The sequence below is a fragment of the Sinohyriopsis cumingii genome, chromosome 6 (genome assembly GCF_028554795.1).
Source record: "Sinohyriopsis cumingii isolate HCF-2022 chromosome 6, ASM2855479v2, whole genome shotgun sequence".
Classification (NCBI taxonomy): domain Eukaryota; kingdom Metazoa; phylum Mollusca; class Bivalvia; order Unionida; family Unionidae; genus Sinohyriopsis; species Sinohyriopsis cumingii.
This window is the reverse complement of record NC_142966.1, coordinates 73,366,921-73,393,557: the sequence shown is the minus strand read 5'-3', so window position 1 is coordinate 73,393,557 and position 26,637 is coordinate 73,366,921. Positions and strand designations below refer to the sequence as shown.

The 26,637-nt window shown below is 33.9% G+C and overlaps 1 protein-coding gene and 1 long non-coding RNA gene across 5 annotated transcripts in view; one reads left to right on the top strand and one right to left on the bottom strand.

Moving 5' to 3' along the window:
- Nucleotides 1-26,637, top strand: part of LOC149797204 (baculoviral IAP repeat-containing protein 2-like) — a 162,783-nt gene that overhangs the window by 57,155 nt on the left and 78,991 nt on the right. For all 4 annotated transcript variants that reach the window (XM_089961892.1, XM_089961894.1, XM_089961891.1 and 1 more), the window contains 2 exons: nt 3,130-3,172; nt 20,210-20,320. In XM_089961892.1, the coding sequence (XP_089818018.1) occupies nt 3,130-3,172; nt 20,210-20,320 (154 nt within the window). The remainder of the gene's footprint in view (nt 1-3,129; nt 3,173-20,209; nt 20,321-26,637) is intronic.
- Nucleotides 22,276-24,827, bottom strand: LOC149797205 (uncharacterized). The gene is made up of 2 exons (XR_016421784.1): nt 24,728-24,827; nt 22,276-23,138 (listed from the first exon to the last, which is right to left on the bottom strand). It is a non-coding gene; the product is annotated as an uncharacterized LOC149797205 (long non-coding RNA).

Genomic DNA, 26,637 nt, shown 5'->3' with positions numbered 1-26,637 from the left:
GACTTACTCTTGCAATTTGTAGCCCTACTGTTCAAGGACAACAAGATCTTATGGATGGCCTGTTGTCCATCATCAATCTGTCAGCACAAGTTTGATATCACTTGTTCTCATAAACTTAGATGGTTGCCATCAAACTTTACATTCTCCTTCATCCAAAGGACTACTTGGTTCTAGTTGCAAATAGTGGCACTAAGACCTCCAGTCCATCTTGCAAATCTTGTTATCACTACTCTTTTGATGGTTTACATAAGATATTTAATTTTACAAAATTCTTATTTTGTCTTGTGGGTTTTAAATGAAAATGGAGCTTATCTGAAGTCTAGGATGGTCACCATTGCAGCTGTCTGGAAAAAATTATTATCAATACTAAATGGAAAGGCATATCATTATGGGGTTTTTCACCAGAAGACTTTTGTTTACTTTATTCTGAATGTTCAATATGACCATCACTCTGTTTATTTTGTTAACTTTAAGTGATAATGTTAGATTCCTTTTAGCTACTCTCAAGTCAGAGTTGGATTTTTAATTTTGAAGTATCAAAATGGGGGAATTAGATAAATTATTGAGTTAAAATTAATGGCATTTTTTTGTGCTGAGAGATTATAAATGTAAATTTTATTCATGTTGTTTCCAAACAGATATTTTCAGTGGTTTCCAAAAAATATGGTGATGAGTTTGTTTTCTTATCCAATATTCATCTTTTATGTATGATTTGTTTTTTTTTTAAATTGTGCTTAAAGTGTACAAATAAATTATAACAATGCATATTCACATCTTTGGCCAATAAAAGGATATCATTATTTCTTATATTAATAATAAAATTTGGGAGCTTGTGACTTGCCTATATGAATGATGCAAATCAGACAAATAGATAAATTTATAGATTTTTCTGTCTATGAATAGATTTATTAAATTTACAAAATGCCTACATCTGATTGCCTGGCAACAGGTTTTTTATGTATAATGACATACAAGTCTGAAATCCCTGCTAATCATTGATCAATTTATGGTATGTTGCAAAATGGCTCGCCTAAGTTAAAACCACATTGGATTGAGGTAAAATACTAAACTGATTATTAAGTTTCTATGTGTAATTACTTTCTATTAGCAGTGTTTCATCTATATCATTGATTTGTTGTGTTGACAAAGATGGAAGTCTTACTACTTGATGGTTAGATTTCCTCAGTCCTCTATCCTGCTCACACACGCATGCATGGAAACATTTTTCTTGCCCATTACTCCTTACATACTGACAAACAGCATTACTGACAGTGAAAAGTCTGTGTACATCTAGCTTGTAGCAGTAATTTTTATGTCATAATGATAATTGGTTCTTAATTTTGACGATGTTGGGTAAATGATGTCAATCAGTGCACATGATCTGAAATATCCATAGAGTAATACAGATTTATCTTGTCCAGAGTAAATTTAGGAATCTTCCTGTAGGAGAGAAATGGATTAGACTTATTACAGTAGAGATTGTTTATTGCAGTCTTGGATACAGTATATTTCAATGGCTTTGTTATAATGTTCCTTTGTTTCGTTTAATTGTTGAAAGCATTTGATTTGTTTGGTCCATCAGAGAAAATTAGCTCAGTTATAACATTTAAAGCATGAAAGCCAGGTAAACAATTAGCAGTCATTTTGAATAACAAAGCACCATGTAACAAAGGTGTGATAATCACTTCATTAATAATTTCCAAATAACAAAGGTATAATAAAGGAACCAGGTTAAAAAATGCATGATAATCTTCATTCCTATTCAGTAATATAGAATCATGGGTTGCTGGTTTAGTGCCATTAACTCATTAAGCCCCTGTGTCACCTTTGGGCATGATGAGTTTGTACTCTTCTTCCAAGCTCTGTAGCATCAAGGTCATTTAAGATACACCAAAGTGGATTTTATTACTGACAAACAGACAGATGTAGCTCTACAATGATACCAAATAATCTGGAATTTCTACTTGCATTACAAAATACAATGGGAAAAACAAAATCTTTTAGACCAGATTATTTTTTACACCAAACATTTGCCAGTTGTCACAACGGAATTTTTGTCTGGATTTAAGACCTTCTGGCCTAAGATCTTAGACCCATTTGAACTGCACACAGGGAGGTGAACCTTTGCAAAAAGTAGGATAATTTTGAGATTATGGGTAAAAGTGGCCAGGACACGAAAATCTCTTTTACCCTTTAGCAAATACACAAGCAAAATAGCCAATGAAAAATGATATTTGTAACACCACACGGCATACAGCTAAATGAAACACTCTTGGAAGCAGAAGTATTTGGATGTATTCAGAAGAAAACCACAAAATATGTTTCCTACTCCCTTTCAGGCAAAAATAACAAATCTCCAGGGCTGAATGACTTAAAGCTTGAAAGGAAATTCTTTTATATTGTACTTTTATGTCCCAATAATTTAGAAATATCCTTGATATTATTCTATACTTGCAGGTTGAATATTTGACTTGAGCTTGAAGTAAGTCTCTCTTCAGTTACAAGGAGGTGTCTTTAATTTGAGGTCAAAATACTGATGTGCTCTAATCCAAAGATACCTCGTGAACCTTGACAAAAAAATGAGTGTGAAATAAATTTATTGTCTTCAATCAATATGATTTACCATGCATGACGTGATGTTTTAAGAAATTGTGTTGCATCTGTTTTGTTAAGGCAGGGTTTTAGTGAGCAAACAGATGTGACGCCAACAATAGAAGATATTGTTTTGTAAAACAGAGATTTCTGGTGGAGAGGGTGACAGTGACTTGGTGCCAATTGTTGCACCTGAAGCCAGCAAAGTTGTAGATAGCACATCAGACTTTTAGACTGCCTACAAGTTCTGAGTGACACCTGTAATATTCTGTATGAGCATTTGCATGTCATTGAAAACACTCCAGCCAAAAGTCCAAGAGTAATTAAAAACCCATGACTATTGACAATTTCTTTTTGGCTTGTACTTGTACATGTAAGTTGACACCTTTAGTCATTAACATGTACACTTGTATTAAAAAATTTTAAATGGTAAATTTTGGTTTGATGTTTCTCAGTTCTGATGTTATGAAAATCCCAATCACACTGTGAAACATTATAAAACAAATTTTACTGGATTTGTTTTCATTTCTTTTCCAGCTGGCAATCCAGAGAGCAGAGAGCAGAAGGAAAGCACAATACGGTATGAATAAGATGTTTTGACCTCCTCCATAAAGATTGTTTATGTGCTGTCATGTTGTGGGCTATTTTTTAAATACTTTGGTGATATCAATGGATGGAATATGCTCCACTTGTCTCTTCATCTCTCCTGTCACCTCTTAGCATATTTCATTTCCACTCAGTAACCTTAGAGGGATCTAATGGATTTAAACCAAATTTAGTACAAGGCTTTACATTACGAAGATATGGATCATAATTGGTTTTCAAATTTTTCTGAAAAATATAATGCAAACCTTCCAACCCTTATGATTTTCCCGTAAGACTTACAAAAATGACCCTTAAAATATGAACTTCTTGTTGCTAAAAAATCCAGATAACTGGTTCATCTGTGTTTGATTTGGATTTGGGTTTCATATTAGAACTAGTGGAATTAGTCAGGAAACCAGACTAACTTTAATGCAGTACCTAAGACGCTTTAAACTGCACATATTTTTTCATGTAAAGTATCTGCATGATCAAACTGTTTATTGCAGAATTTTTAAAATTGTGTCCAGCAAGCAGTACTTGTTTAAGATGAAATGGAAATTACGCATCTTAAAATGTGTTAATAATCAGCACAGAAGAATAAAAAGGAATATTCAGATGCTTGTGAATAAAAGCAGGAAGGGACTCGGTCACATTTATTGGACATCACGTGTGAATCTGAGTATGTCTCATGGCGAGAGATATGCTTGCCATCGTCATGTGAAATGGAAAAAGAACTCCAAGACTTATGTCAAGTTGAGAAATAGCAGCAAGTCATTGAACTGCATAGAATTTGGAACTGAAGTTTGTGCAACTGTACTAGTGGTTAATAAGGCCTATGTGTACTTTACAAACTTTTCAGTTGAACATAATGTCTACTGTTGCTGCATGTTTCAAATATCGAACTTCTAAATAGTTACATTTTCCAGTTTTACAGTAGCAGCTTATGATATTTTGTTACACTTTGCAGAAAACTGGTCAAACTTCTGCAAAAAAATCAACTACTTTACTGAGATGGTCTCATCAGGGTTGGCAGGTCTGATAATGGAATTCTGCCCATGTCTGACTTTAAATAGAACTTTGCCATTGGAGTAGAACATATTTGCAGTAGATAATATCTGTGTTGTATGGACCTATTGCTAGTTGTTTGAATAGTTTTATCTTTAGTTTGCACCAGACTCTAAACAAAAGGGGTCATGAAAAATTAGTAATTAATGGCAGAGGTACAATATATTATTTAGGCAAAAGGCAAAACATGTAATTGCATATATTTTTCACATTAAAATTTTTTTTAAGTGCTGAAATTTCCTGGTTTGTCAGGAATTTTGTTTCCGGTTATTAAGTGATGGACCTAATTGATTTAATCACACCAAAATTGTCTTGAAGTTTTAAAATTAAAAAAGCTATATAAGTTTGATTTTCACATTTTTGCAAAAAGTGGGGGCATAGTATTCATGTTTCGATCCATCTGTCCTTACTGTTGGGTAACTCAGTGACTAGTGTGCACAATATGAGTCTGGAAAGGTGCCATTTCAGATCCTACAAGTGGATCAACATGGGACTGATACCATAGTCTGTCATGGACAAGGCACTTTACTTTAAACACATCAGCACAGAGGTCGACAACCTCTTTTGCATAGCATGCCACTTTTTTTCCGGATTAATTAAAAAATGAATGAGCATGTGCCACCAGTAAGAGAGCAACACTGTTAAAATCGAGATTTTTGGCTGACCTTTGTGTGCCACACAAAACCTTTTGAATTGCCACCTCGTGGCATGTGTGCCGTAGGTTGCCAACCCCTGCATTAGCACAGTATTAATGTTCACATATTGCTCTGCTGTGAAACATCAAACCATTCCTCTCATTTTCATTACCACTTTGTAACTTTCTAGCTGCTTGGGATTAAGGGATGAAACTTGGTTTACTTGTACATCACAGTTGGAGCTGTTCTGTTTATGCATATATGGTACCAAGGGAGGGCAGGTTTTTTTAAAATATATGCCAGGGAACTTTGATTTCACAGAGTTCATATTAAAATGGTAAGAAATTTCTAAATTGCATCTATGGGTGCGTACCCCACTTTAAAAGTGCCTTCCCTGGATCCCATGTATGTTTTAATGGAGCTACCTTTAGAAGGTGTGTCAAGGTCAGAGCTCAGTATTTTAAATTTTTCAATCACTTTCCATAAAGCTGTATAACTCTCACACCTGCTGAGATTATGAGGTAAAATCTGTTATATGTCTGCATTATTATTACATCATCTGTAACAGTTTATCACATATTACCCTATACTGGGTCCTATCTTCAAAGTCAAGTTCACAGGTCAATATTTTAAGTTTTTCATAACACTTTCCTTTCTCCTCTGCAGTGATAGAGCATTTGAGGTTAAAGGATAAAATTTGGTATGCTTCTATATCATCACCAGGTGTGTTGCATACCGCATTTGAGGTCCTTTCCTTAAGGTCAAGGTCACATGTTAATAAATTAGGTTTCAGTCACATTTAAGTTTGTGCTTTTGAGCTTAAGAGCATTTGAAAATGAGAAACTTGGTATACTTACATGTTGTCACTAGAAGATATGTCACATTCCACAGATTGGGGTCCCATCTTAAGACCTGTTCCAAAATTCAATATTTCAACATGGCACTTTTCTTTTCTGTTCATTGACTTTACTTTTGTTTGATGTTAGGGGGTGAAACTTATCAAATATGTGCTTTTAAAATGCCATTTAACTGTTCAATACTGTACACAGACTGACCAGCTTTTCTAAACAAAGCAGTATACAGTGGAACTCGTGTATCTGCCACATGCTACTGGGAAATGCTGTCTTCAAGGTCATAGCTTATTTTGCCTCTGATTTGTTGAGCTTGGAAAAACTTAAGTCACTATATTTCTGATATATTTTTGTCAGACTTTGTAAATAGGCCTAACTATAGGTATATAATGTGATTTATTATTTCAAGATCTACTCATATTAATAAGGTGACAATACATATGACTGTCTTGGCATTTTATCACTTGAGAGACCATTTCTGACCTGATTTTAATAAACCTTGGACAATAGGATAAGACTGTGATAATATTGTTTTATTATGAACAAGCTCTATCGATATTTGTGTGACCCAGCATCTAATGATTAATGTTTTTTACACTAGAGACATTATTTTTGATAGGTTTTGCACATTAATGAGGTAATTTTGTATTTGATAGACTTGTTACCACTCAAGGAACTGAATGAGTTAGATTTTGCTTCATCCAAAGCATATAGTATAACTCTTCATTAGAACCATGATAAATGCATTCAGCACGTATTAGGTAACTTGTATCCGATTGACTGGTTTGTTACCAATCTTGATCTTGAGACTTATTTGTCAAGTTTCTTTAAAACTTTATGTCCCAGTAATGTCCTTGCCAATGTTGAACGACTAGAAATTCTGAGTGGCGGAAAACGAGCCAGTAATAATTCCACAAAAATCGTTAATGAAGCACCTGATATTTGTCAACGGTTATTTACAGGCGGTATCATGGACATTAATGTTTATCAGTCTCTTATTGATGAAATTATTGATGATTATCAAAGTGATGCAGGGTATACAATTAAATCAGTGACAAGAAAATAAGATGATTATACATAATTATCAGCTTAGACCTAGATTGGTCAGGGTGATAAATTTGCAATTACAAACATACGAAGCATTCTACAGTGATGGACTCGGTGATATTTTTCAGGGTCTGTTTAAAAGGATAGCCCCAAAAGCAATACCAATTACAAATCAACTGGGAATGAAAGCTATTGTCGTTGTTCGTGATAAAGGTATTGGTGCTGTTGGTGATGATGCTAGTAAAGCATTCTCAGTAATCAAGGATACACTAGCAAGATTAATACAACAAAAACCACAGCCAGTAAAATTGCCCAGTACTGAAGTTCTGCCTTCAAATGTTAGTAAAATCAAGCTGCAAATCAAAAACTAGCAGAGTTGGCTGGTGAACCAGAAAAAAATATAACTGCTAGTCTGATAGCAGGAAGTGGTCTTCGTTTTAGACAATAACAATTATAATAAAATGTTCAAGTGTCTGTCAGATACAGCATTTGACATGGATGCGCCAGTTCTCACAGCTGAATCTGTGTGCGATTATCAATATTATTCTTATGATGCTTGAGAACCAGATCTGCATGGGAAAATCGAACTACAAGTTCAGGATATTAGTAGATATTTTTTAACCGCTGAAGCATTTAATGAAGTAGAAGGTGAAATTATAAAAACAGATAATGATGAATATGGAGCTAATGATAGAGTTGGTTTTGTTAATAATGGTATTATGGCATTGTTTGACACCGCCACATATGTCATCAGTGGAAGAAATATTGAATCAATTCAGAAAGACATTGATGTTGCCACGATGATAATAGGTCTAGCAAGATATTTAGATGATTATTCAAGATAAGCTAGTCAATCAATGTTGTTTGTTAATGCATTAACCCCTAGCAATGAGTTAACATGGCAGGAGGTAGTAGCCATCTGCCAAGCTCTGTAGCATCACAGTCATGCATGATGCACTAAAGTGGGTGGTATTATAGAAAGGTAGACAGATGTAGTTCTACAATGATACCAAATAATCTGGAATATCTAGTTGCACTACAAAATACAGATTAAAAAAACTCATTTTTGGACCCGACTTTTTCTACCCAAAATTTGCCCAAGGTCGGAATCCGATTTTGTGTCTGGATTTTAGACTTTTTGGTCTCAAATCTAAGACAAACCAGTATGAACTGCAAACAGACAGATGAACCTTTGCAAAAAGCAGGATAAGTTGGGCATTTGAAATAAAGAGTGGTCTCGATTAAAAATAGTGGCTCTGTTTAGCAAAAAAAAAAAGAACTCCAACTTTTACCCTTCTGCTCATGCGCGAGCCAAATAACCAATGAAAAACAATGTTTCTAACACAACTAGGCAGTATGTTATTGAAAGATCACCTGGGATTTGGTGTTTTCGGATCTATTCAGAAATTGCTTTCAAAATGTGTTTCCTACTCGATTTTCAGGCGAAAATGACAAAAACCTCCAGGGGTTAATGTGTTAAGGATACTTCTGACTTTTCTGATTACAAACAGTATGAAATAAGATGACCAAGAAACAATGCAGGTGCTTCTGACACCGATGTGGAAAACATGATTATTAGTGTTAATCCAAATTTTAACTTGGGATTTGCAGTACATGTATATCAATCTATGTTAAAACATGATCGTAGAAGATTTTCAGGTGCAATTCCATTATCTCATATTTTTGGATTTTTAGAGATATTAAAAAAAGTTATTTTTGGAGCTAAACATACTGTTGCACTTGTAAGAAAAGCTACAGACAATGATGCAATTTGGTGTTCAGTTGATGAAGGTAAAGTAATATTGACAAAACTTTCATTGTGGATGCCAGTGATGACTCCATCAATCGACGAAGAACAGGGATTGTTAACTTTCATGGGTCAAGGTGGTAAATCAACATTGTCATGGTTGACAATGACTACAGATAGCATTCAAAGTACAGAAAATAGTTTATTCATTGTATATAGCATCACAGGAAGGTGTTTCTGCTCCAAGACATATATTCGTTGCATTTGAAGATATTACATGAATAAATGATCAAAATAGTAGCATAACAATATTTGACAAACTCTGTGTTAGTGAAGTTTCTTTAAGGATAAATGGACATCAAGAACGATCTGAAGATATATTGTTAAGTTTTTATCAAAATCATGTAGCGCATGTATATCATTGTTTGATGAAGTTTATGGGGCGTGATCAGAATATTTATTCTGGTTTAAAGATATCACAGTTAGATTTTACAATGCTTTGTCCAATATATTACTTTTCTCTGGAACATTTAGATTTACTTAGACAATCTGTTGTTGATATACAATTTCGAGCTCATGTAAATAGAGATGATGCTTGCTATTCCTAATTATAGAGCAATTGCTGTTATACTTAACGATAAAACGTTACTTGAAGGTGTTGGTGGACGAATGAGAGTTATTGATGCCCCAGTATAAAACATGTAATTAAATTGCTCATGATATTATAATGTCATGTCATCATGTTAGCGGGGCCCCGAGTGGTCTAAAGCGCTCTCTGTTACGGATCACTGCCATCTCAGCTCTATCTGCGCTGGTTCGAGTCTCAGATTCAGCCAGTGTGGGTATGTGAGAAAGCTTGCCAGTAGCTTCTCGTGGGTCAGTGGTTCTTTCCAGGGTTTTCCCGGGTTCTTTCTCCACCATTAATACTGGCCGCAATGTATAGCCTATCATGTGCTGAAAAATGCATTAAACCCCACAACAACAACATCATGTTAGCGTCAGTCTGACTCCTGATCAGATTACAAAACTTCAATCAAAATCAGTAAATAAATGCAGAACAAAAATATCACTGAAAAAGATCAGGTCAAAATAAACTAACACTGACTGAACGTAAACTCAGGCATTTCAATGATGCCAAACAATCAACACAGGTGTTAAACTCCATCTTTCTGCAGGTGCTATTAAAGACGCAGTCAAGACGGATGGTATATTTTCACTTCTTGCACCTATACCAGCTTTAATAGCCGCTGCAGTCCCAGCTGTTGCAAAAGCACTTGCACTTGGTGCTGTTGGAACTGCTGCTGGAATAGCATATAGGAAAGCAACAGAAAGGGATTAAAAACTTCTAAATAAAAGGAAAAGGGTCTATGATTACCAGGAACCCCTCATTGGTACAGAAAAGGTCTGAGACTTCCAGGAACTCGTCGCTGATTCTTCCAATGTCCAATTTTGATTTACTCAATGCTGCTTCAAAATTAAATATAAAAAACTTCAGAGATGTATTTATGCATGATCAATTACTAAAACAACCAAATAATATTGAAACAGGCATTTTTAATCTCGATAAAAGTTCTGGTCCAGGTACTCATTGTGTTGCATACGCAATTGATCCACGTGGAATTGTTTATTTTGACTTGTATGGGTTGGCTCCATCAAAAAATTTTTAAATTATGTAAAACAATAAAAACTTCAGTCTGGTATTCAACATTACCAACACAAAAAATAACAGATCTGCCAATATGCAGGTGTGAAGTAATTGCTGTACTCAACGCCGTGTCATCATCAACAATACCACCTCATAAAGTTGTGCATGAGTATACAAGTAGACGGTTCATCATTTTAAACAGATCTTAAGGTATAATGGTTGATATTTACAGAAGATCTTCTTCTAAACAAAAACAACAAAAAAAGCGATGAAATAACTCATGAAAATGTGCATAAACAAATTAGTGATGAAATATCTGAATTGTTAAATCTTGCAACAGTAGATTCCAATGAAGTTTTATTTCAGGGTAAGCAAGGAAAATTAAAAACAAGTAATCTTTCATTGCAAGATATTATCATTAGAATTAACTGAGTGACTGAAAATAGCATAGCTATAATGGAAAATATAAACCTGGTGTTACTACATCAATGAAATCAGATAATATTCGTGGTCGAGTACAAAAATCAGGTGATACAATGACTGGTTCTCACAATATGTCTAATAAAAAAATTACTTTTCTTAGAAAGCCAGAATCAGACAGTGATGCTGAAATGAAGAAATACATCGATAATAAGAACCTTCCAATGATGAACTCATTAGTTTCAATCAATGATGGAATTACAACATTTAAATCTGAGTATTCTAATCATGTACAAGCATTTACTAGTTTTTGTAGAAACACAAATAAATCCATTAATGTATTTTTGGGAAATCCACCAGCCATCGATATTAAACTCTCTGACATAAAAAGAATTACCAACAGTTCAGTGTATACAGTAGCATCTGACCAAGTATTATGATCACCAGTGCTCAGGTTACCAGTATATACAGGCTCTCAGTACTTAGCGTTCCAACATTTATGATATCTACCACAATTTCACGGCGTTATCCACTCCCGACTCCGTCAGGAGGATCTCCTGGATATATGTTAGTGATGTTGGAGAAAAACAAGGAAACATTTGTAGCGGAACCCGAAGAAAAAAACTCGGCTTGATTTATTATTGGTGTCTTGAATTAGTTGCTAAATTCCCACCTAATTAAAATATAATGAGTATTCCAATCAACATTCAGTGTTTTAGATACAATCAGGCACATGAGTGGCAAACCAAACTGAAAAATATCGTTGATAAGAATACAATAAAAGTTTTAAAAAATATCGCAGACGTGTAATTGTTGTTGACATAATTGTGTATTCGGTGTCTGCTGTTATCACTGGAACAGGTGTATTGCTATCAGCAATAACAATGACATTGCCAGCAGTTGTAACAATTTGTTTATCAGCTGCAACAACAATTGCTGGTCTTCTTAACATCATCGCAAAAAGTATATTTACATTTACAAATACAAAATTGCATGAGTATATAATAAAATTACACGCATTGAGTCTCAGCGATGGAATAATATCAGATTTTGAATTTACACAGATGGTTGGAATTTACAAAGATGTAATGAGTGTGACGGAATCCATGTCTCATTTAAATAACAATAATAATAATAATAATTGATTTAGAAGTTACAGCAAATGAATAATGTCAACCCCGAACGAGTTATTACAGCAGATTGTCATTAATACAACTCTGTCAAAAACGATGATACCAGTAAGCTCCACCAATCCAGAATTTAGTGTTAATTTTCCAACTGTAATTCCAGCAAAAGAAATAGCACTAGCACAATTGTGTTTTATATTACAGCTGGCCTAATATCAGATCAAAATCATTCAGTGGATTACCAGCAAATAATTCGCTTGTATTTGCAAATAACAATAAAAATGATGGATCTCCCAATTGGCAAGTTGTCAGAATTCCCACAGTCAATTATCAAATTGAACAAATAAGCGCAGAATTAAATCTGTCACTGGAAGGAATCTAAAGTAGATATCACCGTTCACGAACCAACTTTATCGGCTATGATAGAAATTTATTCACCGGATTATGTTGTAGATATTTATCAATCGTCAATCTGATCGGTGTTAGGATGGCCTGAAAGTCTACCAGATTTTGAAAGACCACCTGAACCAAAGTTAGATGATTTCCTTACAAATAAAAAAATATTTATAATGACTCCTGAATATTGAACAAACAAATTATGGTTAAATCCGACCGATGATTATATTGGGTCTGATGGTACAAAACTTCCTGTAATAGGTTTTTGCTATATATATATTGTTAAACCAGAAAGTATGTTTGTCAACGAAAAAGAGTTAAAAAATATATCATTCCTGATCAGATACGATCATATACTATCAACAAAAAAAATTGCAAGATTTATTTTCTAGTATTACACTTTATTACAGTGATGATATACATCAGCACATTATTAGCATATTACATCATTTAAACTAGCTCGTATCAGAACTTGATTATCATAATAAAATTATAGTTGAAGGTATCGCCTGGCATAATAAACTTCTTGGTCAAGTGAATTTATTTAAACCAATATTTCTTGATCATTATAAAATAACCAAGGCAGATTTATTCAAATTTGTAATACCAGAATTTAGAGACGACGAACTAAAAAAATAAAAGATCTTATCAATGAAAACTTTCCTAAGTTACTTGAGTCATGGAGAAAAACAGCCACACCTGCAAGTATTCTCAAACATAACAATGATCCATATGGCGAATGTCATCATATTTCACCAGGAATTGTTAATATTACCGATTCCACTTAATCTTTTATGTGATACAATTGATGGCAGTTATCAAATACATGTAGAGCTTGAAAAATCTAGTCATGCTCAGCACAGATATATTTTATTTACATTTTTGTCACAAGTACCACCTGGTTATTTAATCGTTCAAGAACTGATAAATCCAGTTTATCTGAGATGTCATAATCCTCTATTATGAAGGATACGTTTTAAGCTTACTGATCAAAATGGACATTTACTTGATTTATGGAATGAAATTCTGAATTTGAATCTGTATGTAAGATTATACATCTTCACGTTCATGACTGATTTTTAATCAGGGAAAATGAAATATATTTTAACAAAATTTGTTTTTTATTTATTCTCAATCAGATTTCATATAAATAATAATAAAAATAACAAAAATTAGTTAGATTTTATAATTTGATGGAGTATATGGTACTCAAAATTGTTAAAATCCTACCGAAAACAGAAAGAAAAAAAATTACATAATAAACACCAAGGAATTTTTTTTAATAATGGTGCATCTCATGTGTGGTCAATATTCAAAATCATTTGTAACACCAATGGTGTTATCGATGCTACAATGAACAACCAATGAACGGCGATGATTATTAATTATCTCGATGATCAAAGATATTTTTTAAAGTAAAATTTATTGTATTAGCATAAACGGACAATGATACTTGGATTATCCGTGACAAACATGACCCTGTCCTTCATAATGAAAAATCACCGTATTGAGTAAAAGTTCCAAACCAGGAATGTTGACTGGTATTGACAAACTGTATTATGAATGAGCATATCCTGTAAACACAGTTATATATGCAATATATTCGATGAATAATAAATCCAGCGTTCATGATCTAAAACCAATGAAAGCTTAGTTTGTATGGACTAATGGTGAAATATATTGTAAAGAATCTCTTCTTACAAAATTGAAAAATCTTGCGATGAAATATACCAACAACAATGTTGAACAGTTAATGATTAATCGTTTTACCGTTCCGTCAGTCGAGATTCATTTTGCTCAAAAGAAAAATTCATGGAAACCAACACAATTAGAATTTCTTGAAGAAATACATCGTAGTTGTATAGAATATCGAAATGGTGGATCGAGGGATAGTAATACTATCATAAAGGTGTTATCTCTATTGATATGGTTGCATGTTATCCTGGATGTTTTCTTGGAATGGGTGAATGTTCTGAATATTTTAGGAGATTTGGACATCCAACACACGAAATGACCAGAGTTGCAATAAACGGACCTTTACCGGATTTTGACTTGACTGGTTTCGATTGTATCGAGTCATTCGAGTTTGCTAAAGGTCTTCATCCAATTTGTTATGCCTGGTTTGGTAAACACTTTTCAGAAAAAAGTTTGGTACCATTAGTATTATTACTATATATGATTGATGTAAAAATAATATTTCTGACAGTAACTGAATCAATTATATCATATCGTCCGCAGAAAGAAGTTTGGTTACCACAACAAAAGAAATATTCTGATGACGAAAATCCTGATATGACTGATTTTGAGAATAAAATCGCAACAAGATCTTGGCAGAAAAATAAACAGAAAATTCACCCAAGGAGGATCCTATGATCATAAACAACATTGTACAGTATTAATTATAGATGATGCTGAACTCGATTTTATAACTGCTGATACAACAAATAGAAACACATTTATAAGTCGAAGTAATGTTAATTTATCAGATGGAATTAAATTAGGTACAGTTGTGAGTTATATTGATGGTGAGTCACTGCAGTTTACTCATTTAAGATCTTTAATGCTCACTTACGTTTCGATAAATCTATTATCGATGATAAGTAGAGTTTCTGAGTTTACTGTCAGAGTCGCTCCAGATTCATTTTGTATCAATAAAAAAATACAGGATTGCTAGAACAACTACATATCAGCATTGATGCATCATGGGGTGAATGGAGAATAAAACGAGAAAATATTCTTAATTATTCTGAATCTGCCGACATTTAAATTAAGGAAACATATTACAAAAAAAAATAAAATATTAAGATTGTCATCAGCACCATCGGTATATGATCCTGTGACCAGAAATAAGACATTTATCTCAATGGACCTGGATAGTTCTGGTCAAACAACTTGTTATTGAATCATTTTGGAATTTTGATATGGTTGTATTAACAGCAACATGCAGACTAGCAAGAGAAATGATAGAAAGAAATTTAAGTTCATGCACTTATCACAAATTCTTTCAGCGGAAGGGAGATAAATGGACTCATGAACGAATGGGCAAGAAATATATTCCAATAATTATTGTTTGGGATGAAATATGCACCGTTTCATTAGAAATGTTAGAAATATTTATTGATTCATTATTGACAAAAATACTGCTGCAATAATGTGTGGTGATCATGTCAGCCACCGCCTTTGGCTGGATTGTCTCCACATAAATGGCTGAAAAACTTGTGGATTATTATGAAGAAGTAACTGATGATCATAAAGCGCTTGACCCAGAATTAAGAGGGTTTAAGAAATTAATCAGACATAACTGAATAAAGTTCAGTCTGAAATAATGCACGAGATAATTTCAGAAACTCATATAAACAACTTTTGGAATTTATGGATACCAAATGATTTGATAGTGGCAAGTAGAAAGATAGTTCATGATACACTTCAACAACAATTAATTTTGTTATATAAAGAAAAAATTTAAAATCTACCTGTACCATTGTGTTATTGACCAACAGGTACGCGATGACAAAATATCAGCATTGATATACCAGGCATCTTGACAGAGCCAAGGAAACAAAATCTTGTATTAAATGATATTGTTTTAGTTTCTGTCAGTGTTGTTGAGAGCACGTTAACTTTGGACAAAACTCCATGTAGGCTAGGATACGCAATGATGATTCATTCATCACAAGGATTAATCATCTCTGATACAAATGTTTGGATCATTGATGATCGTATCAAATGGTCTAACTTAGTTTATCTTGCAGTGTCTCAAGACAGAAGAATATCTCAGCTGCGAAGAATTGTCATAGACTTCACAGAAAATGTAATCAAACTGCTGCTGACAATAGTGATGATTTAGTAAGAAAAAAAATTGGTTAGTTATAAACAGTGTGACAAAATAAATAAACGTGAATTTAATCTCGATGTTGAATTTATCATGATGCTGAAACAACAGCAAAATAATCATTGTGCAAGCTGTAACAGTATGATGTGGCATTATTCAAATAATAATCCAAGACAGTTTACTGTAGATAGAATTAATAGTAATTTTGGTCATACAGTGAAATTGTGATGATGACCTGTCTTGAATGTAATCGACATTGAGGTGCTAGTCCAAGAATGAACTGGGTGGTAATTGTGTGTCTTCAGGAATCACTTGTAATTGTTGACATACAAATCCACGTTGAGGAGCAGTTTAATCTAGTCTGTAGATTGCAGGTCTACCTATGGATCTTACCACACTTGAAATTTTATGGGTTGTCACACTCCAAATAGGATCAGTTGCTCTTTTTTTGCCACCTTCAAGTTCACCAGGTTCATATAAATATCTTACAATCACATTACCTGGTTATTTTGAAAAGTCATGTCATTGTATTGGTATATGTTTCGTTGTAATTGCATTAATGGGTTTTAAAGAAATTGCACAAGCAATTTCATTATTTAACGCAGCTATTACACTTGGTATTCTTGCAACCCATTCACAAGATCTCTTATCTTTCTGAATTATTTCCATTGCATATTGATATCCAAATAAACGCTCAGCAAGTGTTCAATTGAATCTTTCAACATTTGCCTGATCGCAATGAATTGCAGTATGTCCTCGTCTGATTTTGATGTTATGTTTTTGTTGTCAGAGATGATACTGCACCAAGAAATTCCTTGCCAGGATCAACCTGTAGTAAATGTGGCCATCGCAAGGGTTCTCATTGATAAATTCATTCAAAAGCAGATACACCTTCAGCTGCTGTTTAAGTTGTTCGTGGTTCTGCTTCTTTATACCTACTTGCAACATCAACGATGGTTGACACATATTTGTATGTATGTGATTGATGTCTACCAGTTTTAATAGTAATGTGTGGTAAAAATAAAATATCTGCTTGATGAACTTCATTAGGAGAGCTGACATCAAAATGTGCATGCTGAATTTGTTTAGGTGGTGGTAGATAAAATTTGCCATATTGCCTGCTGTGCTAACCAATTTGCAGCAACAAAATGTGTAACATTTGCTGCATCAGCGAGTTTACTAATCGCTGCTCTACCCCTCCAATATCCTCTTGGGCTATAATAAATCAATTCCATTATAATAACAATAATTGGTTGATCAATTACCAGACTCTAATACTATTTTACCTTTCATCACAGATCTTACCAACCAATTAGCTAATGATTTCTGAAAGATCTATTTTTTGTGGAATTTAATGAGTCAATCAACTTCGCATCTGCAATATGTCATTGTTGTAAATCCTTATTGTTATATGCTACATCATGGATGTGACATGGTTGATCAATCACATTTACTGGATACTCTCCAGGTCTTGGTTGATCTCACTCGTCAAGTCGGATATGAAGTCAAGTTCCAGGACCACAATAATTATATCCAGGAAGATGTTTTTCTCCTGGATACTTGGCCCATGGAGCTCCTGGTAATTTTCCTAATCAAGCAGTGATATCACCCCCTGTTTTCCTTGACTTGTCGAGAGAGATAAATTTACATCTTTTTCTACCACATTTTACACATTTACCTGTAAGTGCATGCTTTTTTTTTTTCTTCTGTTATTGTTGTTGTTATTCCAATGGTGGGTGTGGATGCTCTACATCAGACACAATATAAATCCATATTATTTATTATATTTGTATAACAGGGCATCATAGATTTCTCAGCAACACGAAAGCAAGAGCCAGTAAAACATCATCCAGCACTACCAAATTCTATCAGAGCAATTATCATAGGTCCATCTGAGTCTGGTAAGATGCAGTTATTACCTAATCTGATAATGAGATGGCTCAAGTGGGATAAGTTGTATCTAGTAGCTCTGTCAGTTGATGATCCAAAATGTTATGATGTACTTAAAGATTTTAATGAAAATGCAAAATTGTTGGAAGAGGACAGCAATGATATTATTGATTTTATCACTGATACTGATGAAGCCCCATTTGTAGATAACCTCGATGGATTTATTAATAATCTTGTAGTATATGATGATGTGATGCTGGACAGACAATCAAATCCAGCTCGGATATTTTCTTGACTCATGCATAAAAACACAGACGTGATTTATGTTACTCAGCGATGTACACAAATACCTAATGTGAGATTCAGAGATAACTGCATTATTTTAGTTGTATTTAATGGAGTCAATATACATACTCTGCGAAACATTCTTCAGACTTGGTGTTCAGGAGACATGGACATGATTAAGTTCAAGAACTTCTTTTCAAAAGTACAATCTACCCCAAACAAATTTATAGCAATAAAAAATTTACATGATCCTCGATCGCGATATCGTATAGGTCTTGATAAAATATTTGGTTGAGAGAATGATATAATAATGATTTGATTACTCACACATTACAGTAGCAGAGAGGGTGCAACCACAAATGAGTGTCTGAAAGATAAACAAAACGTGCAAATTTTGATAAACACGAACGACAGAGATTGAGTAACAAAAGAAACTAACCCAATTAGAGAAACTTTTGGTCAGTTAGAAGCTTCAGTTTGACGTTATTGACGTCATTTTCATAGGAAACTTTGTTTTTTAAAAATGGACCTCTCAGCAAGTGGTCTGTTCACCCTCTCTGCTGCTATTGCTGCCAAAGTAAAAATATTGTTATTGCTGCCCTTCCTGAATGAATTGCCATATCAGCATAGCTTTGGGTTTTCACCAAGAGACTTGTCATGATAACTAGTTGGTCATAATGAAAATGGTGCCCATCTTGCTTCCACAATGGCTGCCATGTAACTTGGCCCATCTTGAAAATATTGCTACTGCTACTTCTCTTGAATGGATGGTAATACTGACATACTGTTTCCACCAGAAGACTTATAATGTCCAGTTCTAAGGTAAAATGGTGGTAATCTAATATCCAATATGGCCACTACTGTGGCCAGTTTAAAAATCTTGTTAAAACTTAGGATTGTCAGATGGTTTCAACAATCAGCATTTGAAGAGAAGTAATGGTCTTGTCATGGATTCCTGGAAATTCTTTGTGGCCCAGAGAGCATCAGACTTACACTCGAAGACCAATTCAGCCAAACTAGAAAGATGTGGGCAGCAAGATTTTATCATGGTGACTATCGATGAACCAGTAATGTTACAACAATGCTGAAGGACCAGCTTGTCAGCGACAGCCATTACAGTGCCTTCCATTGAAACCTTTAAGATCTACATCGGTGCTGCAAGCACCATGTCTTAGCATGTACACCGTGTGTTATATTAACCTGTTTTTAACTTGTACAAAAGAGCCTTCTGTCCCAAATGTACATAGTTTACCACAGTGTGACTATGCCTGCATATGGGCCAAGCACTTAATTGGAAGATGAAGATGATAGAGAGACTCACGTTTTTGTAAAACCCTATCACAGTGTGTATGTACATGTATATGGTTTGACAATATGTCATCACAATGTTGGCTATATAATGCTGATTAAATGTTAAATTCTAACATGAGAAGATGACAATTACAAAATAGCCTTTTGTTATAAAAGTGGCATCACTTAGTCTTAATTGTTTTTCTGCATGATAATTAATGTTTATAATGGCTGTTGAAGTGTTGTAAACTACTTAAAGCTTCATAGAGTCGAGGTATGTAATCAATGTTTACATTCTAGTGGGGCTGGAAATTACCATGCATCATGAATATTGTTTCCATGTTTCGACTTTTGAAGGATGCTTGGGATTAAAATCAAATTTTGTATAATGCTTATTATTGATAAGACAGTTTTATTTTGTCCATTTCAAATTTGGCCCATGTTTGACTGGTACATTGCCGATTCATAGTGAACCAAATTTCTTCAATATATAAATACACACTTTGTGTCATTAGTCCTGTTGAAAATATTGTATGCCATAACACCTCATTACATGAATGAACTGGTTGTGTGAATTTTTACTTATTTAATAAATGGAATTTCACACATGTTTGTTATTCATGAAATTTATAAAACATTTGTGAAACTACAGCATATCGATGCCAAAATCAGCTAAAACTATGCACAGCTTTTCAGAGCTGCCATTATTTTTATTAATCATTCATTTTATCTGTGTTGTAATGTCCTGTAATCAACTGTCTTGTACCTCTACCTTTTTCATAACATATGACTTCTGTTACAGGGAGTACTAGCACAGATCCATTGGACACCCTTGCAGCTATCACACTCCTGGAGATGGGATATCCACGAGACACAGTCCGCAACTCGATTCTTATCCTCCGTCGACAAAGAGGTTAGAATATGTTATGGGTGAAACCAGTGTTTTTTCAAGGATATGCAATTTCATCAGTTCTTAGCAAAACTTGGTTAATTGCCTGTTCTAGGTTGTAAAGAAAAAAAGAAAAAAACAATTAAAAGATTGGGATTATTGAGTTTGAAAGAAAGTTTGAACATAAAATTACAAAAAGGTATTTAAAAAAACCAGAAGTAAAAAATGGCATGTGTTGGTTGATGCATCAAGTATGCATAGCACATGGAGCAGTAGGCTTGAGGTATAAACAGACTTGTTGCAAATTAACTTGAATTTAAGGGGTTGCCTTGAAAACTCCTTGTATTTTTAAAAAGTTGGTTTTTTCTGTGAAAAGTTATTGAAATTATCAGTGGGACTACAAAAGACTCACTCTGGATAAAATATCTCACTTTTAAATTCTGAATTTGTGTTATTTACATATTCTAAATTTTTTAAAAATAAAACAGGATAAAATTGGGTCAGTCAAATAACACAGGACACGAATAGTTATCAAATGGATTGGCATCCCTTTGATATATTGGTATGCTAATTAGTTGCATGTTTTATTTTTTTTTGTGCAGTGATAAACAAGATAACATATAGACAAAATTTCAGTAAGGAAACAAACTCTTTGAAAAATGTTAGATGATCTTAAAAACTTGGCAAGTCCTTGAAAAACAACTCTCATGGACTGCAACCCAGATTCAGAATGCATTGTTGAGGCAAAATGTTCACATGTTCCAGTAGGGTGGCATCAAATGACACTTGACTTAATTAGTTACCAGATGGACTTGTTCCCTAATTAGTTGTGCATTTTGTTCTTATACTTTTGTACCTGTTTAGCTTGGGGTTATACAAACCTTGATGTAATACGAAAAACAACTGGCCATGATGGGATTTGTCTTGCATAATATTGGACTGTGACCCAATTATGGAAAGTATTGTTGCTGCAGAATATTTATACACCCCAGTCAATGCTGTGAAGTAAGTTACTTAAGTTATATAAGGCAAATGCCAGAACAGTTGTCAGAGAAGCGCATGAGGAAAACTCTTTACTGTCAAGCAGACGACATATAATCACTGCGACATGTCACTGAAACTACTTCCATCACTGACTTGCAAGAACAAATCTTGAATTGATTGAAGATGTTATGTCACCTATAATACATGAATTGATAACCTCACGCGATATGCTATTGTCCTCTACTGGCCATGAATAGTAGCAAGCAATGGACCATTTGGAAATAGCTAGGTGACTTCTAAAAACGGTAGTGCCAGCAGATTTGGTCACAGGTATGGACATAGTCACCAAAGTCACCAGCAGATCATCAGAGGTGAGGATGTTATTCTTGCTGCTCTGCTTATTAGGAATAAAAAGAAGCACTTTGAATTTGTTGGCTGTTAGTTGTTCATTAAACACTGTTAGAAGTATGTACAGCCCAAGCATTCTGCAGTCAAAATGTATCTCGACAAGAATATGGCATGACTGGTACCCTAACCCTGTAAGAATTGCTTGTGGACTTTCCAAACAAGTTGCAAGTAAGCAGTGCCAGAATCAAACAACATATTACCTCCAGTGTTTTATATGCTACCAACAGTTTCTTGTCTAAAATAGTATTTTCCATCAAATATGAGTGTGGTCTGTAGCATTCTTGGGCTTTTCCTTTAAAATTAAAAGTAGACATGGATAGAAAATTGGTGAATAGGTCAACTTTGATAAACTAAAAGCAAATTCAGGAAAAAATTACCTCTCAGTTAATCTTCTGTGTTTAATACATTTAGTATGGTCATCATTGCAGAGATGCTCATAAGGCACTAGAATGCATGTTTTGTGCACTTGCAAAGCAATGATGAGCGAGAACTCCTGTGAATTAGTTTCAAGTCATGAAATGTACTCTGTACAGTATACAACTTTATTGAGCAGTTCACCCTTAAAGTAATTTTATGTACTGCAAACATCTAGAATTTCCAACATTATCCCTACATATATCAAATTTATTTGTATGTCATGCTTATAAGATGATCCTACTCAAAAGGAATTGAATTTTAAGTAAAAAGAACAGACTTATATGCAAGTATATATGGTAAGTAACATAAAACATGCCTTTATTAAAACAATGCCTTAATTGGGTAAACAAATACTTCATGTGCATAATCAGTAAAATGCATGTGAATGTTTAAGCCACTATTTGATTAGGAAAAACCTGTAAACTTTCATAGAGGAAATTTCACTGTGGAAAATAGATTTGACCGTTGAGACCTGGTGACCATTAGATAAACATTACTGTTGTGACAGGTTTGACTGTACCATGACCATTCAGTTTGAACTGGAGCAGCTACTGTGGCCACTTTACACAATTTCAGACAACAAGATATAAGGCACTGAAAATAACTGTTGTCCAATATCCGGGACTAGGTACTTTCAGATGTGGATTTATCCAGTCTGTATTTCATCAGACAGTTTGTTACAGTTTCTAGCGAAAATCATCCGGTGTATCCCTATTCCAAAACTGTTATGATGTACACTTTCAGAGTTTGGATAAATTGATTATTGTTGGAAACTATATACGTTGTCACATGTTGAATGGATGCAAAGTAGACTGGTTACCAGATGGATCAATGTTTCATAGTACTGTAATATCTAAGCAGTCATCTTGTGCAACCCATTATGCAATGAGAGGTATGGGAAACGTGAAGGTCACCAGGTGAATGACTTGTTATAAGCTCAAACATTCTTGCCATATTCTCAGACAGCGTTGGGTGCCTTTGGGGACTCAGAAAGTGTATGCTTGAGGTCCCAAGGGGATTTGGTGCACTTGACCTAAAAAAAGCAAAACTGAGCAATTAACAATAAGTTATATTATGACATTAACCTATATAAAACTAGAGGAACATCAAATTCAATCATTTTCACTTCCTGGACATTAGAGGTAAATTGTTAAGAAAAAGAGTCAGTGCAATTATTAAGATAAGGAAAACAAACTTTGCCAGACTAGAAAATACCAGCTCCTGAAAATGCAATGAATGAATTACAAAATATATATAAAGGAAAAAAGTTATGGGCTCTTTTTTTATACAATTTACCTCTAAGTCCAAGAAGTGAAAATGACCTAGCAGAGCTAGCAGTTTTTTGATAGGTGCATGTAATCCAAGCTGTATACTCTGTGATCCAGATTACACTATGAATTATACACTAAAGTAAAGGGAATTAAAAGTTCTTATAATACTACATAACTTCTTCAAGGTGTTTTTTAGAATGCCAGGATAACCAAAGAGGAAATCCTGGGAAGTTAAAAAAATCTAACACTTTGCACAATACAGAAATTTAGAGTGCAACCAATAAGCTTCAGAAACAATGGCTTAAACATTCTAAGCAATAATGTGTAATAACTTGAGTTCTTCAGCATGCATCTCTATGATTGTACCTAATTCAAATGAAGTGGGTTGTTCCACTTCATGTAGTATACCCATGCAAATTAGCCCATGGGCTCTCCCACAGTAGTGTTTGTCACCTTACATTTTAATTTATTCCGTGATAATCAGCTGTATAAATTGCCCCAAGAATAGTTTTAAATGGGCTCTAAGCAGGTCTATTTATACAGACTACAGGCTTTGGACATTTATATTGGTGGTCAAAAATGTCTGAGTTATTTTCTTTTTTCCTATTATTATTTAAAATTGTGTTTATTGCATGATAGTCTTGAGTTATTTTCTTTTCTCCTATTATTATTGAAAATTGTGTATTTTGCATGGCACATGTTATGAGAAATTCCAAAATCAGTCAACCTCTGAGAGTAAATAATTTTTATGTTGAGAAGCAGAGACGTCATCAAAGACAGTGACTTGCAGTAAAATTCATAAAAGATAGGTTGGTGTTTTTTTATATTAGTTCACCTCTACTGCCCCTGACATTAACATTGGCATATAGATATGTACACCCTGTCTGAATGTCAAGGTCTTTTTTCCTAAATCTTAGGCACCAGTTTTGAGTGGGTTTCATTGCACCTACCCCCAGGGGAGTGTGGTTGAGAGGGCTAACTTTGTACATATTCATTAATTGTGTTTCCATGATTAAGTTTTTTTAGGTCAGGTTGTTTGGAACTGTATAAATACTATTATGACTGGAATCTTGAAATTCTCTGAGAGACTGCATCTTGATGAGTACTGCTTTTACATCCCCTCACGCTTCACTGACTTGGTCAAATGTTGTGACTTCAGAATATTTCTCAAGTTCTGTTCATGATAGAATCATCAAACTATATTAATGATGCATCACTATTATTATTACCACACCCTTACAACAATAAATGATCATAGCGCCCTACATTCCATGTAGTGGCTTGGGTTAAGTTTTAGCATATAACTGAGAACTAAGTAGGTTTTTGGTACCCATTATATAATCTGTTATACCAGAATTCCTGGAAGTCGGGGAGGAGGTGTATATTGTTGAGTACTACATCCTTATCACAAATCAGGTCACAGTGATCCAAATTTTCATGCATCTCAGACTTGCACTAAAAAAAAGATTACATGCAGTTACTTTAAAGTATTTATTTTACTTAAAATTAGTTAAATCTTAGTAAAATGTTTGTCAAATGGATGAGTAATTACAAGTAATGGATGAGTAATTGCGAGTAGTTGCAAGTGATGATAAGTAAAGCAAATTAAGAAATTGCAAGTAAACGACAACAAAAGTAAATAGTTTACCTATTGATTACTTTGCTAAGTAAAATATTACTACTTAGTAATAATTTTACTCAGTAATTTTAATTAAACCCAGAGTTAAATAATTTTGAGTAAATGGGTAAAAGTATGCATGTTCATGTCAACTGACAGATTAATGAGTAAATAATTCCCAGTTTAAAAAAGTAAATGTTTTACTTAACCTGGGTATGGTCACAAGTGTACATTCAGTCGAGTCTGTTCTTACAGCAGATTGAAATGTATTATTATTGACAAGAATATATGTCAACAGTACGCAACAGTATTTGGAAATGAGAATGATGTAGCCAGAGGAATAATTAGATTTAGAAATTTCCCAGTCCAGCTGAATCTTCATTAGTCCTTCCCCAAGAATAATGAGAGACACATACTGAGATTTACTTGCCATAAGATTCTAGAAATTATAAAAAGTACTAGTCTGACTGGAAATTTGCTTGGCTTGGGCTGTCATACTACAGCTAATTTCAAGCCTTGTTTTATATTCATAATTATAGGACGTTTACAGATTTAAATGTTGTCCCCATACATTAATTGGAGATAGATATAAGGTGTCATTGCTTCTGAGAATTATCTTAAAACTAGTTAATGATGAATATTGTGCATTGTTTATGTTTGTAAAATTACCAGGGTCTTAGAGAAAAATGTTTAGATAAACTTTGGATGCCAGACAATCTTTAAACAATTATAGAGGTTAAATATGCTATCACTAAGATTATTTATTATTCATTATTGCATTCTTCATATTCAGATTGTCGTACAAATCATTTAGGTATACAAAAAAAATGTACTTAATGCCATTTAAATTATGCTTCATTTACCCTGTAATCAATTTGTAGCCCACTAACAGAATAATCTATGAATAAATCAAAGAAAACATGTGGAAGGAATGAATGCACATTCATAATTGTTTATAACATATCATAATTGCTTGAAGCAGTGTTGATCAAAGTTAAACATTCTTTCATACAGTTTACAATACATAAGTAGTTCCTATCATAACAAGATAAACATTTGTTCAGATGAAACCACTAAGTAGAGTACTGGTATTATCATGTAACGTCTAATAAAATATATTTTGTGTATGAAGATAATAAGCTGAAAAAAAGAACTCCAATTTTTACCCATCAGTACATGCATGAGCGAAATAGCCAATAAAAACCATGTTTCTAACACATCTAGGCATCTGGCTAAACAAAAGCCTCCTGAAACCCAGTGTATTTGGATGTATTCAGAAGTAACCCCAAAATGCATTTCCAACTTGCATTTCAGGCGGAAATGACAAAAATCTCCAGGGGTTAATGAGTTAAACATTATTTCCATAAATTTATGAGTTTTTTTATACCCCTTCAACAAAACCAAGATAAGAAAATGAACCACATGTACGTTACCTTGAAACTGGAGATTTCAACTGTTTAGATGAATATACGCACACTTTTTACACGCTTTAGGCACTGTTTGTTACAAAAAAATTGTTTCCCAAATCATTTGCTTACATACACACACTGTAGAGCATAATTTCTTTCAAGTATGTCATAGGGGCAATCCTTTTCACAAGATAATTGCAATGATAAGGGTTTACTGTTAATTAGTCATACTGG